This window comes from Delphinapterus leucas, chromosome 1 (assembly GCF_059928025.1).
Source record: "Delphinapterus leucas isolate spDelLeu-1000000601 "Yukka" chromosome 1, BTC_Dleu_Yukka2, whole genome shotgun sequence".
NCBI lineage: Eukaryota > Metazoa > Chordata > Mammalia > Artiodactyla > Monodontidae > Delphinapterus > Delphinapterus leucas.
This window is the reverse complement of record NC_143129.1, coordinates 27851569-27870775: the sequence shown is the minus strand read 5'-3', so window position 1 is coordinate 27870775 and position 19207 is coordinate 27851569. Positions and strand designations below refer to the sequence as shown.

The 19207-nt window shown below is 36.7% G+C and overlaps 1 protein-coding gene across 4 annotated transcripts in view; it reads left to right on the top strand.

Moving 5' to 3' along the window:
• Nucleotides 1-19207, top strand: part of WDR26 (WD repeat domain 26) — a 38705-nt gene that overhangs the window by 10229 nt on the left and 9269 nt on the right. For all 4 annotated transcript variants that reach the window (XM_022579307.3, XM_022579306.3, XM_089918175.1 and 1 more), the window contains exons 5-9: nucleotides 1054-1151; nucleotides 2843-2999; nucleotides 8199-8337; nucleotides 13825-13965; nucleotides 17954-18073. In XM_022579307.3, the coding sequence (XP_022435015.1) occupies nucleotides 1054-1151; nucleotides 2843-2999; nucleotides 8199-8337; nucleotides 13825-13965; nucleotides 17954-18073 (655 nt within the window). The remainder of the gene's footprint in view (nucleotides 1-1053; nucleotides 1152-2842; nucleotides 3000-8198; nucleotides 8338-13824; nucleotides 13966-17953; nucleotides 18074-19207) is intronic.

The following is a 19207-nucleotide window of genomic DNA, read 5'->3' as shown; positions in this document are numbered from 1 at the left end:
GAGAGGTTTCTGATACTTACATGATCATTTATCAAGCTCTACCTATATACCGGGTAGTAGACCAAGTACTTCATATACTTCATCTTATTTAATCCTCACTACCCTACTTAATACCCTTGTTACAAATGAGAAGAACAGATTGTCTGAGACCAGAGTACCAGGCGAAATAGCAGGAGAGTTACTTGCCAGGTCTAATCTCCAGGTTTGAATAATTCTTTCACTTCTTTTACTTTTAAAGCCTGTTCTTCTGAGAAGAGCCAGAACCAGGTCAGGGTCACACTTCCAGCAGGGGGCCCTCATGTATTCTCCAGAATCCATGAATTTAGCATTTATGCCTCCTTCGGCACATATAGTGAGTAATAAAACAGTTCCCAAATATTCTGCTTTGGTATCTCAGTACCTTTCACAAGATGACACAAGGATGATTATCCAATTATACCACTTCTTGAGTGGCATTTATGAAAAACTTTTGAAGGTATGTTGTTTTTGTTTAGTTAACTGAGTATGAATATCTTTGAAGGTTTTTTTTGGTTTTTTTTTTGTTTCGTTTATTGAGGAGCAGTTAGGTTAGCATATGGTTAAGAGAAAGTTCTGCAGCTACAATGCCTGGGTTCATTTTCTGCTTTGCTGCTTAACCCTAAGCCAGCTACTTAAGCTTTCTGTGTCTTGGTTTCCTCATTTATAAAAATAGAATAATAGTGTTTATTTCATATAGGATTGTTATGAACATAAAACGAACTAATATATGTTGAGTGCTTAGTTAAGAACAGAGCCTGGCACCCAATAAGAGCTACATATGTATAATGATACGTAATAGTAAATATAAGGAGGCATTTTGTTAATAGATAGCATAACAATAATATCTACTATTCTATTATTGTTATATTCAGGTGCCAGGTTGTATTAACGAATTGGGTCCACTGTAGAAATTTCTTCTTGATTTATATTTCTTAGTAAGAACTAGATATCCAAAGTATAATCAGTATTTTTCAATTATGTTTAATTCAGAGAAAAGGGTTTGATATTTGGTGCTTTCTCTTGTCATATTTTTAGGTATCTCATGTGTAGCCATGCAGAAGACCTACGTGCAAAAGCGGAATGGGAAGGCAAAGGAACAGCTTCACGATCCAAACTGTTGGACAAACTTCAGAGTAAGAGTCTTGATTTTTGATGTTTCTGTATTTTCTCTTAGAAATGATACTACGAATCAATTAGGAAGACTTGTGTCTAGACATACTCTTATCAAGTGGTTATGTAAGAGGAGTGAGGGGGAATCCATTAAGAGGATTTTTTTTGATAGGTCTTTATTTTTTTTTAAACACCTTAATTGGCGTATAATTGCTTTACATTGTTATGTTAGTTTCTGCTTTTTAACAAAGTTAATCAGCTATACGTATACTTATATCCCCATATCCCCTCTCTCTTGCGTCTCCCACGCTCCCTATCCCACACCTCTAGGTGGTCACAAAGCACCGAGCTGATCTCCCTGTGCTATGCGGCTGCTTCCCACTAGCTATCTGTTTTACGTTTGGTAGTGTATATATGTCAGTGTAAGAGGCCCTTTAAACCAGAGACTTCAAATTCCGCCATGGAGCCTAAGAAGCTAACTTCAGGAGTCAGTGACAGGATGCTGGTCCCAGGGCAAGTCTCCTGTCATTTCTTTTATGTAGTGATGCTCTGCTTAAGATTCTGTTTGGGGGAGAAATGCTGTGGTTAGAGAAAAAAACATGTAAACCACAGCTTTAAGCCACAAGTGTTTTAGATAGAGGGAGACCTCGTTTTATTGCTCTTCACTTTATTGCGCTTCGCAGATAACTGCAGTTTTTACAAATTAAAGGTTTGTGGCAACCCTGAGTTGTCAAATGATAGTTAGCATTTTTTAGCAATAAAGTATTTTTTAATTAAGGCTTGTACATTTTTTTTAGACATAATGCTGTTTCACACTTAACACACTACAATGTAGTGTAAACAGCTTTTATATGCACTGGGAAACCAAAAAAATACTTGTAACTCGCTTTGTTGTGATGTTCCCTTTATTGCGGTGGTCTAGAACTGAACCCACAGTATCTCTGAGGTATGCCTGTTTTTTGTTGATTTCAACAGTAAGGCACAGATTTCTTTAGGTAAAATGTTTTACCCTCCTTCCAAATATTTTATATAACTTCCAAATTAGAGTAGGGGTTTCATTTTTGCCACATCTTTATAATGAAAGACCCTCTTTCCCACTCTGGTTATACCATATTCTGTGTTTTCATGTTGAGGTGGGAGTGGAGATCCTAAGAATCAGAAGACCATGTGGTTGTGGAGGTGTAAGCCTTGAAGGATTGGAATAGATTGGTATCTATAATCAAAACTCCAGTTATATTCCCTGAATTTTCACACTATCCTTGGCATTAGAAGCAACTTGATGGGACCTGGAACTTGTTCCAGCATTTTGGCCCGCTCTTCGTTAAGTGGGTATTTTTCCTATACTTGTAGTGATGCTTCATCTCCCTCTGGGACACAGTTATCTCTAGATTTTCTTTTCGTCATCACTGCCCTTTTATTTTTTGCTGAGTTGTTGTTGTTGTTGTTGGGTTTTGTTGTTGTTCTAGGGGATCCACATGCAAATTAAAGCCCTCCTGCCCACGTGTATTCCATTCTAGTGGCAACCTAGCTGTAGGTGCTGACAGATATTCATGAAGCTTACATGTTACATCGCCCAGAGCTGCTCTATTTAAGGGCATGGTATTATTACAGTGAGGGCAGGTACAGCAGAAGATGAGTCAGATGTCCTAAATAAAAGTAAACTGTTTTGTTTTTTAATTTTAATTTCTCTTTTTTAAAATATCTTCTATTAAAGCCTATTTACCACCATCAGTGATGCTTCCTCCACGGCGTTTACAAACTCTCCTGCGGCAGGCGGTGGAACTACAAAGGGATCGGTGCCTATATCACAATACGAAACTTGATAATAATCTAGATTCTGTGTCTCTGCTTATAGATCATGTTTGTAGTAGGTAAGAGAAAAACTTCTTACATTCTAAAGTAGGCTAACCTTTTATGGTCTCACTTATGAACTTTATTAAAATGTTTTTTTAGAGTTTTATCCTGTCACCATAAAACAATTCATGTTTGCTTTAGCATTCACAAGTACAGCTAGAACTCTTGAAGTTGACAATTAAGAGAAATTTGTATATGTTTATATAGGAAACCAGTCCTTGAGAACTGAAGCTGCAAAGCCTGTTTTGCCTTTATTTGCCTGTGGGTTTGGTTGGTCATTTTCTATATCTGGCCATTTTTTTAAGAATTTGTAAGTGATATTGTATAAGAATGCCAGTGATTGAAGTGTTTACTGTCCTTGGATGCCAGAGATCACTTAGTGATTTTTTTTTTTTCCTGGACATTATGGCTGTTTTAACTATAGCCCAGATTATTTTCTGCTCGTAAAGGTCATGGAAATACTTTTTTCATAATGAAAGTTCTGCTTTTTAGTTGAAAGTGACCTTTCAACTAGACATGTTTAGAGCAACAGGTATTAACTTTCTGGTTTGGGTTTTATCATACCTACCCATCTACATAATTTAACTTTGAAGAATTTGGGCTTCACTTTCGATGTTAGGAGTGTTTTGAGTAAAAAAGTCCCTACTATTTGAACAGTGATCTCCAAAATTTCAGCAGAGCTTTAATTTTTAAGATACTGAAAAACAAATTGTGAAATCTTTCAAACTCCAGGAAGAAAATTATTTGGGTCTGGTGAACCAGACATAACAGCTGCAGTGCACATGCTCAGTTTCTTTTATCAAATATCCTCAGAGAACTACTGAAAATAACATGCATAGGAAGAACAAAAATGTATAAGTATGAGAGCTTTGGAAAAACAAGGAATTTCTGAATAACCATAAAACTCATATATGTGTGCATACATGCACTACGATTTAAGATCATCTTTTACTTGGGCATAAACTACTTTCAAATGTAGTTGGATTCTCACTTCACCCTCCCCCATTGCAATTTAAAGAATAGTGATAATTGAACTATTGGCCATAAATTACTTAAGTCTTAGTCATCTTAAAGTATTGGATAATTACGTGGTGTACTTAAAGAAAGTGATTAGAGATCTTTTTTCCTTTATCCCTTGTTATTCTTTAACATTGTTCTCTGATTTGCTTAAGAGAATTTTTAACTCTTTTCGTTTAAGTTGAATGGAGGTAGGAGGAGATAATAGATTAAAAGGCTATCTGGTTTCATATTTTATAGCTCCTTTAGGGAATTTGAGATCAATGTTAAAATTAAGGCGATTGTGAACCCGAATTTTTTTTGGTTCATGAATTTATTGGTGGTGGAATACATTGAAAGGTATATATAGTAGACTTCATGGTTCAAGACGTGTCAGTAAGCTGAGAGCTTGCCTTCCTGTTTGGAAACTGCAATGTTATGAGCACATGACCTACATTTTTCTTAAGTGTTTTAATTTCTATACCAGTACCTGTGAAAGTAAATGATGGACAGTATTTAGTCTGACTTTTTCCAACCCTCAGATCAGGGATCAAACTCCTATAAACCTAAATAGAAAGCACTCGGAAGTGTTACATAAGAATGAAAGAGTTCTTGCTCCTCAGAAATAACCATTGACGATTGGAAGGTCTTCCCTATAATCTTCTAAAAACAAAACAAAACTTTGATTCTGTGCTCTTCCTGGTTATTACTGCCCATGCCCCCCTCCCCCCCACTGTAGAGCTAACTTCTTAAAATAGTTGCCTTCCTTACTACTTCTTCACCCTTCAGATTTCTGTAGTATTAGGGTTTACGCAGCCAACACAATACCAGAACTGTTCCTAATGTTGGTAAAGAACAACATCTTTATTAAATCCAATGGCTACTTTCCAACCTACATCTTAGCATTTCTATAGCATTTGACTGCTTTGCCGTGAAGCTTTTCCTTTTTCCAGACTCGGTTTTACTCCTGGCTACTCCTCCAGGAAAGAGGCTCCTCGTCTTTCCCTGTCCCTTTAATAAGTTTGTGTTCCAGAACTATGTTTCTTCTCTCACCCTACTCTTCCTGTTTAGGTTATACTTACATGATTCTAATGACCCCTAGGTCTGGGCTCGAGCTACAGAACTATCTCCTAAGCCTTAGACCTTAATACGACAATGTGGATATTACTCAAGTACCGTTAAGTGCAACATCTCAAACAAGAATTTCCCTCTCCTCTCACTTATCCCCGCAAAGTGTGTTTTTCCTATTGAATTCCCTCTCTCAGTGAAAGGCTTCCATCTACCCAGTTTCTCCAAGGAGTCAGCCTTGACTTTTCACTCTGGGGAGACACTAAGTGGGGAGATAGATGTCAGGCACTAACTAAGTCAGTATATATAGTCTTTAGAGTGAGTTGTGCCCTTTATTGCTGAACTGGGGAAATAGAACCTAAATTTTATGTAATTGCTGGTGTTCCTGACTCATCTGAACGTCTTCAAAATAAAAGTTGATATTTTGTATTGTTTGTTTTATTCCCTTTTAGAAACTACATTTTAGCACTGAAACTAGAAAACTGTATTTTCGGAATTAAATCTTAGCATTTAAATCTAAATACCGGCCTTCTTTAATCTCTGGAGAATAAAGAATTGATTATGAAAATATGAACTGTAACTTTTTTTTATCTTGATCAGCACTGAAGAAATTTCATTAGATTGTATATTATTTATATTTTTCACAATTCATGCATACATATTTTTGGTGAAATTTGATCAGTAAGGGACAGGAATTTTCTTGTTAAATAATTCTGTGGGATTTTTTCCACCAGCAAACGGTGGAAGAATGTTTCCACAGATAGCTGCTTATAAGTATTATTTTTTAGTAAAGGATCATAAAATATTTATAGAGTGTTAAGATTTATAAAATGTTAAGGTTTAAAGCGCTTGATTAAAATGCTACTTTTTTTTCAGTTTGATTTGGGAAGGTACTGATATTTTTAACAAATCTTAAAATTTTAAATTTACTTGAAAACAAAGACATGTAAACTCTATCACTTTATATACTCTAAAATTAGCCTTTTAATAAACTAGGGGTTGTCAATTAGTCTTTTTAAAAGATTATTTAAGTAATAATAAAATAATGACAATTTAAATACCACCTTGACATTCAGATACAACTGACTGTCAATCTGGTTGCCTTGCACCCTGTAATTTTGATTATGAATCATTCCTTCCTTAAGAACATTTTGCTGCTCTGATTTTAGATATATCTTCATTCATGATCGACTTTAGCCATTTGAATTATTGTGTATTTTATACCTAGATATAAAGTGTTTCTCACTGAATAAATATTGACTATTACCCATAGGAGGGGGAAAAATCATTTTTGATTTAGAAGTACTTATTTGATTGAAATTTTATCCAGCAGTGTCTTGAAAAATATGATTTGAAAAATGATATTTGGAAAGAAAACTGACCCTGGAGTCAGCCATAGGTTTAAATCCTAGTTCAATTATTTATCAGTTTGATATCTGTTAAGTTACTTGCTCTCCTTGAGCCTCCTGAAAATGGGGCTATTACTTGCCTTGCAAGGTAGTTTTGAGAATTAACGCTACTGTGTGTAAAGCATGTAGCGCAGTCCTTGGCATCTAGTAGGTGCTTAATAAATGTAAACTGGAATTGACTGTGTTTCAGTTCAGATATAGACTAATATTTTAATGTTAAAGCAATTTATAGTTAGACAGTCTAAACGGTCTCCAAGTAGCCAACTGCTAAGGTACATACATTACCACGTGTGCCAGATAAAGAATGTTAATTTAATTTACATATTGCCAGTCAGGCTGGTGAATTGACAGAATATGTTTTTAAATTATAGATTGGTTGGGGGAAAAAAACAGAGGAGACCATTTTTTTAAAACAGACTTAGAAGTTACCCATTAATGTTTTAAGTAACTTTTTTACAATACAGATCTGTACTGTCCCAACAGTACAGATTAATTACATGTAGCCATTTAAATGTAAAGGAAAAGTCATTCAAATTCAAATTAAATGACAAAAATCTAAGTTCCTCAAGTGTGCCAGCCACCTTTCAAGTGCTCAGTAGCCACATACAGGTAGGGTTATCAGATTGGACAGTACAGTTATATAACGTTGGTATTATCACAGAAAGCTCTATTGGACAGTCCTGATGTAGAAACTGGAAAAGGATAGAATGGTTTTTAAAAGTGAGTGCTTAATGAGAATAGTCATTCTTAGAATAACTTTATCCTCTTGAACTTAGGAAAGTTAATCATAGAATTCTTTACCCTTAATGTGTAAAAACTGCAACTTACAAAGTACTGGCTAAGCGTCAGACTCAGTCTAAATGCTTTACATTCATTATCTCATCCTTGTAAAAGGAATTCTATAACGCAAGTACCCTTGTCTGTCTTTATTTTATGGCTGGAAAAATTGAGATTTAGAGAGATTAAATAAGTTCCCAGAATCACAGCTAGTAAGTGGCCAGGATTTGAACCTAAGTCTCTCAGACTCTACTGCTCCCATTCTTAAGGCTTTACTCTTGACCACTACAGCCTCTACCATGTATTGCTCTTCTCCTGTGCTGTCCCCAAAGTAATACTAGTAATCACTTTTGAATAGCTGTTACATTCCAGCAACTTCAGATGTGTTTCTCATCCTTATAGGAACCCTAAGAACCTTGTTACGTATATATTCATCTCATTTTATAGATGCGAGAACTGAGACTCAGAGGAGTTAAATGACTTGGCAAAGATACTAAAGCTTGTGACCCAAAATTGTCTGGCTACAGTGCCTGTTCTGTTTGTTATGCCAAGTTGCTTTTATATAAATGAAAATGTACATTATTTCTTCTAGAACAGCCTGATGCCAGCCCACTTATACAGACAAACATGAAGCCCTGGCTGTTAATTTTTATTTATATGAACTGACTTAATCAGACCAAAAATTCTCTTTAATCTTGAGGGCGGGGGGAAAGAATAAATTGTAAATTGAAGCAGACTTTAGGTTACTGATTTCCCCTGAGATTGCCTTGACTAATGTTATAATATTTTCTTTTTCAATATAACCAATATAAATGTGATTCTTAGGATTTACAAATGCATTCATATCTTATTTTGAAAGTTTTTGGTCTTCAAAGAAGTTTCATCAGTTGTTTAACCTTTTTCATTATTATTATTACTCTTAATCTATTTTAAAAGAATAATTATTTGTGGACTTATTTGTTTTAGGAGGCAGTTCCCATGTTATACTCAGCAGATACTTACGGAGCATTGTAATGAAGTGTGGTTCTGTAAATTCTCTAACGATGGCACTAAACTAGCAACAGGATCAAAAGATACGACAGTTATCATATGGCAAGTTGATCCGGTATGTACTCCAGTATGAGTGTTTAGATTGCAAAAAGTAGTTTTTAATCTAATTGATTGAGTACATATTTTTAAAGTATGTGTATATAAGTAGCATTCTTTTCCAAGAGCATTTTTTGTCATCTTTGTCATGTCTTATCTCTTTCTATGTTGTTTAGGTAATATATACAGATTAATATTATCAAAATTGTTGAGCGTTATGTGCTAGGATTGTACTTGGTCTGTGCGTGCATTATCTAGTTTTATCCTCTGAATAACGCTGTGAGATTCTAATATCTCCTGTTTTCCGATGAGGAAACCTAGATAAAAGTTAAATGCCCAGGCCCTCACAGCTTATATTTATAAGCAGAGTTAGACTTAAACCCAGGAATACTTTTACTCCAAACCTACTGCTCTTAATGTCTCTGCCAGTTTATCTTTGTTAATACTTGATTTACAGATTAATACAATGTCCATTCTGTCACAGGTTAGAAAAGACTCGTTACCACTTTGCCTTCTGAAACCCTTCATTATCTTCTGTAATTTGTGGAACCTCTGTTAAACACCCCCCCATTTCTTCCCCCCCCCCAGTGATACATACGAAAAGTATTGTATTCTGGATGTAAAATTCTAAGTTCTCTCTAAAATTAGATTTGTCTTTGTTTATAACCAGGTGACCTACAGATTTGTAGAAATAAGTGTTTCCATTTCTTTCAGCCAATTAAACATTTATCGAGCAATCAAGGAAGTACATGACTTCAAATAGGTTAAGGAGATGTATTTGGTATAGGAGTCATTCACCTAAAATCAGAAATTATAAATAATCTTATTTTAAAATTTAGAATTAGAATATGATATTAGCCCACAATAAAGTTTTGAACTCCTATGTTGAAAAAATAGAGAAAGGGAGCCATAAAAGGCAATATTTTAAAAAGAAGAGAATCAAATTTGAGAGCATACATCAATTCTTGTGTACCTGCACTATGCTATGAATGAAGAAAGGTAAATAAGATCTACCCTTTGCCTTAAATCAGGCATTCTTTCCCTTTTATTGTACCATGTACTCCTCTGGCAGTCTGAACCCTGTGGACCCCCTCCTCAGAATAATGTTTTTAAATGCATAAACCAAAACACATAGGAAGCCCAAGTATATATTATATATTAATTACAAAGGAAACCCAATTATATTGAAATATAGTTATCAAAATAGTACAGATACAGTATAGTAATAATGCTGCTTTTTTATTAACATATTAAGTAACAAATTCTAGCAGCAGATCTGATAGCTATAAGAATTTTGAATTAGTGACAAGCATAAATAATATTTTGAGATATCTGCAACAACTATAATATGATGTGAAAATATTTGAGATTTCCATTATTAACAGTCACCTAATATGACCTAATATAATACTTGATACTACCTTGCTTGTTAACTGCCTGCATTCAAGATTGAAGGAAATACTGAACTTCAGTCTGTGGTTAGTGAAAATAAAGGTGTGCATTTTCAAGTACAAGGACTGCTGCTTCTATCCCTGGATGACTCCTTTAGATCTCAGGTTAAGAACCTCTGTGAAAGGAATGCACAGTTTAGAAAGGGAAATTAAATACATTGAAATAAGAATCATACAGTATGTGTAAAGTATTGTGAAAGCACCAAGTAGCTTCACAGGTTAGGAGTACCTCATTTGAGGCTTGCTGTGCATAGCACAGGTGGAGACAGGAAAAGGAAGAGAGGGACCTTCCCTTCCTTTCTCCCCACCCCCAAGTAAGAGAATAGGATGACTAAGGCAAAGCATGGGAAACATGACTAGAAAGATAGGTTGGGATCCAGTCATAGCCTTTGAATACTATTATGAGGAGCATTTTTGTTCAGTAGTTATTTGCAAGATGTCTGAAAAGAAAGCAACAATATCAAAACTTTTTTTATTATGTTTTTTCTTCTAGCAGCAGTGTGTAAGAGTCCCTTTTGTTTAGCAAGTATTTATTGAGCACCTGCTGTGTGCCAGGGCTTTTGATAGAAGTCACACTGGGCTCCTGATAATATAGTGTACTGGAACTGGAAAGCAAGGGAAAGTTAAGACAAGTTAAGTCTTGGGTGAAGGAGAAGTAAATAATTATTTAGTGAAAACCAGTTATACCTGGTCCTTGTGTGAAAGGTAATGTGGCTGGACATTTGGGCAAAGAGATTTTGTAGACTAGGAGATGAGGTTAATGAAGTAAGTAGCAGCCAGATCGAGGAGGATCTTGCACACTGAGTTCAGACTTTTATGCCAGTGTTTCCCAAAGTGTTTCTGTGAGAATACTACTTAAGCAAGATGTTAATAGGGCTTTTATGGCCAGATTAGCTTGGGAAATGCAGAGTTAATGCTTACATTCATAGACTTTGGTATCATGATATTTTATTCTGTGAAATACTATTTGAAAAACTTCTTAAGAAAATTGGTGCTCTTTTGGAATATGTGTTTTGTGTGTGTACTTTTAATGGATAGAAAAAAGAATGTATAGAGAACCTTAAGATTTCAATTGATGTGATTCCAATGCCTAGTTTCCTTTAACAGGTTTTCTTACCTTTCCCCCAAAAAGGAATTTTACCCATTCCCCTGCCCAAAATCCAAGCAAAGTCAAGTGGGTTCCATGAACACAGTATTACCACTTGGAATATCTTACTATAGAGATATTGTACTTCGGAAGATACAATATTAATATTCTCATTTGTTTTCAACTTCTTCTTTTACAGCGGTCCCCAACCTTTTTGGCACCAGGGACCGGTTTCGTGGAAGACAGTTTTTCCACGGGGTGGGGGCGGTGGGGGGGAAGATGGTTCAGGCGGTGATGCAAGCAATGGGGAGCGACGGGGAGTGACAGGGAGCGGCAGGTGAAGCTTCGCTGGCTCACCCGCTGCTCGCCTCCTGCTGTGCGGCCCAGTTCCTAACACGCTGCAGACTGGTGTCGGTCCGGGGGTTGGGGACCCCTGTTTTACAGCGTTGTATTTTTTAATTAATGTGCATGAAACAGTTAGTTTTTGGTATTTTTTTTTTTATTGGAGTGTAATCGCTTTGCCATGTTGTGTTAGTTTCTCCTGTACAACGAAGTGAATCAGCTATGTGTATACATATATCCGCTTCCTCTTGGACCTCTCTCACATCCCCTCCCCCCATCCCACCCATCTAGGTCATCACGGAGCACCAAGCTGAGCTCCCTGTGCTATACTGCAGGTTCCCGCTAGCTATCTGTTCTACACATGGTAGTGTATTTATGTCAAACATAATCTCCCAGTTCATCCCACCCTCTCCTTCCCCACTGTGTCCACATGTCCATTCTCTACGTCTGCGTCTCTCTTCCTGCCCTGGAAATAGGTTCGCCTGTACTATTTTTCTAGATTTCACATATATGTGTTAATATACAATATTCATTTTTCTCTTTCTGACTTACTTCACTTCGTATGACAGACTCTAGGTCCAGCCACATTTCTACAAATGATCCAATTTCAGTCCTTTTTATGGCTGAGTAATATTCCATTGTATTATGCGTACCACATCTTTATCCATTCATCTGTTGATGGACATTTAGTTTTTGAGTTAAATACTTCTGTAGTAGTATTGTTTGTCATTAGTTTAGAAGCAAATCTTTGTGTAGATCTAAAGCACCACTATGAATGAAAGTTTGTTCCTAGAAGATCTTGAACTAGTCCAAAAGACTTGACTTGCTTATTAAATTATGCAAGCCACTTTGACCTAATGATACTGTGATCAAATACTCCATACCTATTGTCATCTTCCCGAAGAAGAATCAGAAGTAATTACATTGTGAACTGTTGAGTTTTGTCAAACAAATTCCCAGTCTTGTTTTAGCAGGCTAGTTCCAGACCCATTTCTAACTGCTTGTGGGTCATCACCATTGGAATTTCCCCCAGGCTCAAAACTGGTCTCCATAAGTCTTTAGTCTAGCCAAATTCCTGCTTCCTCTATTCACTGTCCGTATCCATCCTTATCCCCTAAAACAGAAATTTAGAGGTTGTCTTTGAACATTTCTTGTCTCATCCTGTCATGTCAGTTTTACATCCCATGTATATTTTGATCTGACCTCTTTCAGTCCTGACCATGTTAGTTTAGGGCCTCATTTTTTTGTCTTAACTATATGGCTGCTGTGCTGGCTCATTTGGGGTGTCCTTATCCTGTGTCTCTTCGTTCTGATTCATCTTCCACACTGTTGTATGAGTTCTGTTCCTAAAACCAAGTATATTATATATTCCCAAGCTTAAAAATCATAAGTGGCTCTTCACTCACAGGATAAAATTTAACACTTTAGCCTAAAATAATGCTGTCAGGTTTTCCAGTCTTGTCACTTGCCACTTCAGTGTTTGCACTATATATAGTTCATCCTGTAAAGCTTCAGAGTCGGGCACCTCAGGTCCAAATCCCTGGTGGTACCTGGTATCAACAAAGGCAAGTTTGTAACCTATCTGAACCTTCAGTTCCTTCCCTGAAATACGGGGGAGAAGAATTAATACTTAACTTTTTAGATTTATGAGGTTTAAATGAGATATTGTTTGTGGATAGTGCTATTACTGGTCAGCACTAAATAAGTGATAGCTCTGCTGGTGGGAATGTAAAACGGTTCAAACACTTGGAAAACAGTTCGGCAGCTCCTCAAAATGTTTAGCACAGCATTGGCATATAACCCAGCAATTCTACTCCTACATATAGACCCAAGAGAAAAAGACAGGTCTGCACAAAAACCCATACACAGTTCTAGCAACATTATTCATAATAGCCAAAAAATAGAAACAATCCAGATGTTGCAAAATACGGTGTAGTCATAAAATGGAATATTATTCAGCAACTAAAAGGCATAAAATACTGTTATATTCCACAACGTGAATGAACCCTGAAAACATCATGCTAAGTGAAAGAAGCCAATTACAAAAGACTTAGATGTTGTATGATTTCATTTATATGGAATGTCCAGAACAGGCAAATCCATAGAGTAAGTCGGGTTGCCAGCGCTGGAGGGAGGGAGAATGGGGAATAATTGCTAATGAGTATGGGGGTTCTTTTTAGGGTGATGAAAATGTTCTCAAGTTAGATAGTAGTGATGGTTGTACAATCTGTGAATATACTAAAAGCCACTGAATCATATACTTTAAAAAGGGTGAATTTTATGGTAAGTTATAGCTCACTAAAACTGTCTTAAAAAGGAGGGGATTAGCTTCTATTATACCTGTTTTCAGTTTCCTTGAAAGTCTCATAAGGACAAGGTCTGTGTCATCTTTATTTCCATCTAGAATACAATGCCCTTGTGTGTAGTAGACGCTTAACAGCTACTGCAGCATGAACAAGTCTTTATGAAGCAAGCTGTTAGAGCTTCAGTTGGGGGGGAAATGGGTGAAATCTGTGGAAATGTCCTCAGATTAAATTATATTATCAAAGTTCATCTTTGCAGCTGTTTAAGTTCTTGGGACTTTAGGAGTTGGAGTTAACTAAGTTGTCTTGTTTTCCCTCCCTAGGATACACACCTGCTAAAACTGCTTAAAACTTTAGAAGGACATGCTTACGGTGTTTCTTATATTGCATGGAGTCCAGATGACAACTATCTTGTTGCTTGTGGCCCGGATGACTGCTCTGAGCTTTGGCTTTGGAATGTACAAGTGAGCAAATTTCATCCTTGGTTTAGTCTTTAAAGTATAGTCATACTGCATGTATTCATTATAACTTTATTCATGATCTGTAGACCAGCATCATTCAACCTAAATTACCATGATGTATCTCTTGTAAAAGATAATTCATCAAATGGAACCCAGGTGTCCAGATTTATACTAAATTTAAATATTATGTTGAGCATAGTAGCATTTTTGAAAGAATGATCAGGTATTTTTAGGGATGTTGTACTTCGTAGTGTATAATTTGTACTATTTACTGTAGTACTTTGTACCTCAAAAAAGACTTTACAGTTGTTTTACAGTTGCACAGTGGTACACGAAACTTACCTTTCAAGTGTGAAAATATCGACGTTATACCAAATTTTCCATTCTGATGGCAATTGCACCATCTCCTTGCTTATATTTAATGTTCCAATCTCGTTTAGTAAATTTAAGTTATGTTTTCAGTACTTATTATTAAGGATTTTATTACGGTTTCTAAATGAAAACTTGAACACTTTATCTAGGGTCCCATTTTAGAAAAACTCAGCGCTGAGTTCACTCCATTATCTACAGACTCTATTTGGAAACCTTGTAGTTATCATTTAAAATTATTTTGGGGCTTCCCTGGTGGCGCAGTGGTTGATAGTCCGCCTGCCGATGTGAGGGACATGGGTTCATGCCCCGGTCTGGGAAGATCCCACATGCTGGAGCTGCTGGGCCCGTAAGCCATGGCCGCTGAGCCTGCGCATACGTAGCCTGTGCTCCGTAACGGGAGAGGCCACAACAGTGAGAGGCCTGCGTACCGCAAAAAAAAAAAAAAAAAATTTTTTATATATATATATATACATACACATAATTATTTTTTAAACTTCTATAAGGTGACTGGTTAGGTGATTTTGCGGGGGGGGGGTCGTTTTGGGTTTTTTTTTTTTAAATAACGTTTCTTGGTTTTTTTTGGTTGTTTTTTTTTTTTTTTTTTGCCGTGCTGCGCGGCATGTGGGATCTTAGTTCCCCGACCAGGGATCGAACCCCTGCCCCCTGCAGTGGAAGCACTGAATCTTAACCACTGGACCACCAGGGAAGTCCCCGTTCTTTGGTTTTTTAACCTCTAGGCAGGTGAATAGTTCAGGCTGCGGGTTTGGGTGTAGAAGTGTAAGTTGATAGGATATGGTTTTGAGTTTGAGGACCTATAAGTAAGTTGATTTTTACCAAGAAAGTGAAGCTAGAGCTCCATAGAAATGACTCATACAATAAGATGGTATAGAGGACCGATGAATACTAAGATGTACCTGAAGATGATGTGCCATAAATCTAATTCTACAGTAAGATTTCTATTTCAACCCAGCTTTTTATTAAGAAAATTTCCAAACACTGAGAAAGGTTGAAAGATGAATACAGTGATGACAGTGATGGCCTGTATTCCGGCCACCCTAGATTCAACAGATGTTACTAACATTTTGTCACATATTGTGTGTGCATACCTACATGCATGCATACAAATGTACGTGCTTTTATATGTGTATATATATATATATATCCATACCCAAAACATCTGGAAGTAAATTAAGATGATATTTTACTCCTTAATACTTAAGCACGTATCTCCTGAAAAATAACATTCTCCTACATAATCAAATGCCATTATCTTATCTAAGAACATTAACTTTAATTCTCTCATGTCTAATATTCATTTCATAATTAAAAAATCCTCAGTTGTTCCCAAAATGTCTTTATGCCATTTTTATCAAACCAGTGTTGAATCAGTGTTGTATTTCTGATTGGGCTCGGGGGGTGGCAAAGCAGAGAATAGATTGGATGGCTTCTCAATGAAACAGGCTTGAAGTGAATCTGACCTAAAAGATAATTTTTTTTTCCATTAAAGTTGTTTTTCCCCCCTCAAAGGGAGGAGAGGTACATAGTCATAATCCTATAATAGAGACTCAATTTATAGTGCCTGTGTAGTCTTCCTTTGAGTCAATTTTGAATTTCTGGACAGTTCAACTATGTTCTAGCTTAACTACGTTACATAGACTTGTTCTAAAAGAGTGGTTCTTTTAAGTCAGGTTTCAAATTGCTCCTTTGTGTTTTTAGGTAGATTCCTAATTACAGGTTTCCCCTGCTACCTGAAAAGTAGAGTATTCCTGTGGAATGTTTCATAAGCTGAAATGGCGTAAAGCAGCGGTCCCCAACCTTTTTGGCACCAGGGACCGATTTCGTGGAAGACAGTTTTTCCACGGACGGGGCGGGGGAGGGTGGCGGGTAGGGGAAGGGGATGGTTCAGGCGCTAACGCTAGCGATGGGGAGCGGCAGATGAAGCTTCCCTCGCTCACCCGCCGCTCACCTCCTGCTGTGCGACCCGGTTCCTAACAGGCCAGGGGCCGGTACTTGTGCGCAGCCCGGGGGTTGGGGACCCCTGGTGTAAAGTGAAGAAGCAGTTACCTTAGGACACATCTTACTAATGGGTGCACAAAAGAATTCAAGATAAAGCACAGATGCTCACATAGTTCAAAGCCATGGCAGCTTGATGCTGAGATGCTGAGCACAGTTCCTGGGAAGGAGCTTAGCGATGCCACTCTCACTCTTCAGGGTGTGCTGCCTCTGTGACAACTCATTGCAAAACATTGAACACTACTTTCCCTTTTCACGGACTTTTTTTGTAAAAGCAAAAATCCTCTTCAGATGTCTTTTGGTTAGCAAAAACAGGTACTAATGTAGGTCTTTGTGAAAGCCACTTGGCGGAAAGTGAAATTTTGAAAAGCAGGGCATACCTGTAATGGCCTCATACACTCACGGTCCTGAGCATAACAGAGAAAAAGACCATTTCTGCCTTCAGAACTTAGTGTATTAACACATTTGTGAATAGAAAATGCTGAGGATTTAGCTGTTGCATGTGTATTTGTGTTTCTAAACTTTTATTTTTTACCTGTTTATATCGAGCAACCCAAAAAAATAGTGACTTGAGAGCAATTAACAATATGGGAGAAGGATTTAAGATTGCCGAATTGTTTTTTTTCTTTTTCAGTGTAAGGAAGACATTCTGGTTTTTGTGCCCTCTTTGCTTTTATTACTTGGCCCCATTTCCTGATCATGCACTTTTGTTTTTTTTTTTTTTTTTTTTACTTTTGATTACCCATTTCTCACAGGAAAATTATGCCCATGTACTTTTTATTATACCAAGGGCAGCTATTATCTCTCAGATCCTGTTTCTAATCCATGAACAAAATGGAATCAAGACTAAATTAAATGGTATGTGTCTACCTTCTAAGTTGGATAACTTAGAAAAAATAACAGGAGGATATCTGAGGGTTGTAATCAACTAAATAGTCTTGCTTAGTTGGGAATGCTTTAAAATGACTGTGCTAAAGAGTACAAAAGTTCTTCATTCTTTTCTGTTACTTTTAATTGAAATAAAGTTATATATCAGAAAAATAATTTTTGTTTTTCTCTTCCCATTTTCCCTACTACATTTTGAGCATCTTGACTGAAGTTTAACATAATTTAGATTGCCTACAGTCTTGGCCTAGTTTAAGGGCATAGTTTTTCTGCCTATTAATCATGTTCTTAAGGAGTTGCTAATTGCATGAACTGCAATCTTAGAATAAAATTTATAAAGAACTATGAACTAAGGAGAAGTGGAAACTCAGAAGGAATAGGTATGTGGTACTGGGCATTTCATTATCTTACTTGGGAAAAATTACATGTTTTAATTTATGAATGTAATTGATTTAAGACAAGAGTTCTATTGGAGTTTATCTCATATCTCTTCTTTGGATCACATACGCCAGGCTTTGTTTGACTCCTGAGTTTTCTTTCAAGTCCTTAATTTCTGAGCGCTATAGTCTCTTTCTATGAGGGCAATTTAAACAGTTTATTTCTCTAATTAGAAGTATTAAACTAACCAGATATCCCAGTTACTATCTTTTTTTTTTTCCTTTGTACATTTCCTTTAGAAGAGTATCTTGAAGATCTCATCCACAGTTTTATTTCCTTGTAGACGGGAGAGCTAAGGACAAAAATGAGCCAGTCTCATGAAGACAGTTTAACAAGTGTGGCTTGGAATCCAGATGGGAAACGCTTTGTGACTGGAGGTCAGCGTGGGCAGTTCTATCAGTGTGTGAGTATTTAGTGCCCTCTTTCAAATGTTTGCTTATTTAAAAGCAAACTTAGTTTTGTAAAAATAAAGAATTCATTTGACTTGATATCTTTTATAAAATATACTATATGAAGACCTACTTTGCCATCTTTCTAGAAAAGCACTGTCCAATAGAACTTTCTGTGGATTTTTTTTTAAACCATTTCAAGTGCTTATACAAAATATAGGCTTTGAATTTAGTAAAACATTAAAAAAAATTGTCCTACTAAACATTTTGTTCTTATAAATAAGTTCCTAATGTATAGGGACAAAAAGGTTTAGTATTTAATTTCTTTGGGGTTTTTTAGCCCTTTGGAATTTTTTGTATCCAAAAAAAAAAGCTGAATTTCATGAGGAGACTGTCTTTAAATATTTGAGGAATAAAAGTGATGATGAGTGTTACCAGAAAACTTTGCGGTCTTGATTTGAGGTATCTTCTAATCATTACCTGCCCTGTTAATCTTGGAGTGTTGGGATAATAAAAATTAATAGGTAAAAAGTCTTATGACAAGGTAGACTGTGATACAAATCCCGTGTCATTACTCTGTATCTAGATTCCACATCTCCTATCACTACCTAGCATGGTTCTAGTAGGCCCTTCTAGATTTTTAAAACTAAAATAAGATAATAAATCCCATCAAATCATTCAGTGTAGGTCATTTATCATAAAGACTTTTATGTAGCCACTACAAATTATCAATTTCACTAAACTGGCTGCTAGACTCGTGGAACCTAGTGTCATATTATCTCAGCATGGTTGTAAGCCATTTCTTTCTTTTTTTGTGTTTTTTTTCCAGTTGTCCCAACACTCTTTATTGATATACCCGTGATTTTCCAATTCTTTTTTTTTATTTTATTTTTGGCTGTGTTGGGTCTTCATTTCTGTGCGAGGGCTTCTCTAGTTGCGGCGAGCGGGGGCCACTTCATCGCGGTGCGCGGGCCTCTCACTGTCACGGCCTCTCTTGTCGCGGAGCACAGGCTCCAGACGTACAGGCTCAGTAGTTGTGGCTCACGGGCCTAGTTGCTCCGCGGCATGTAGGATCTTCCCAGACCAGGGCTCGAACCCGTGAAACCTGCATAGGCAGGCAGATTCTCAACTACTGCGCCACCAGGGAA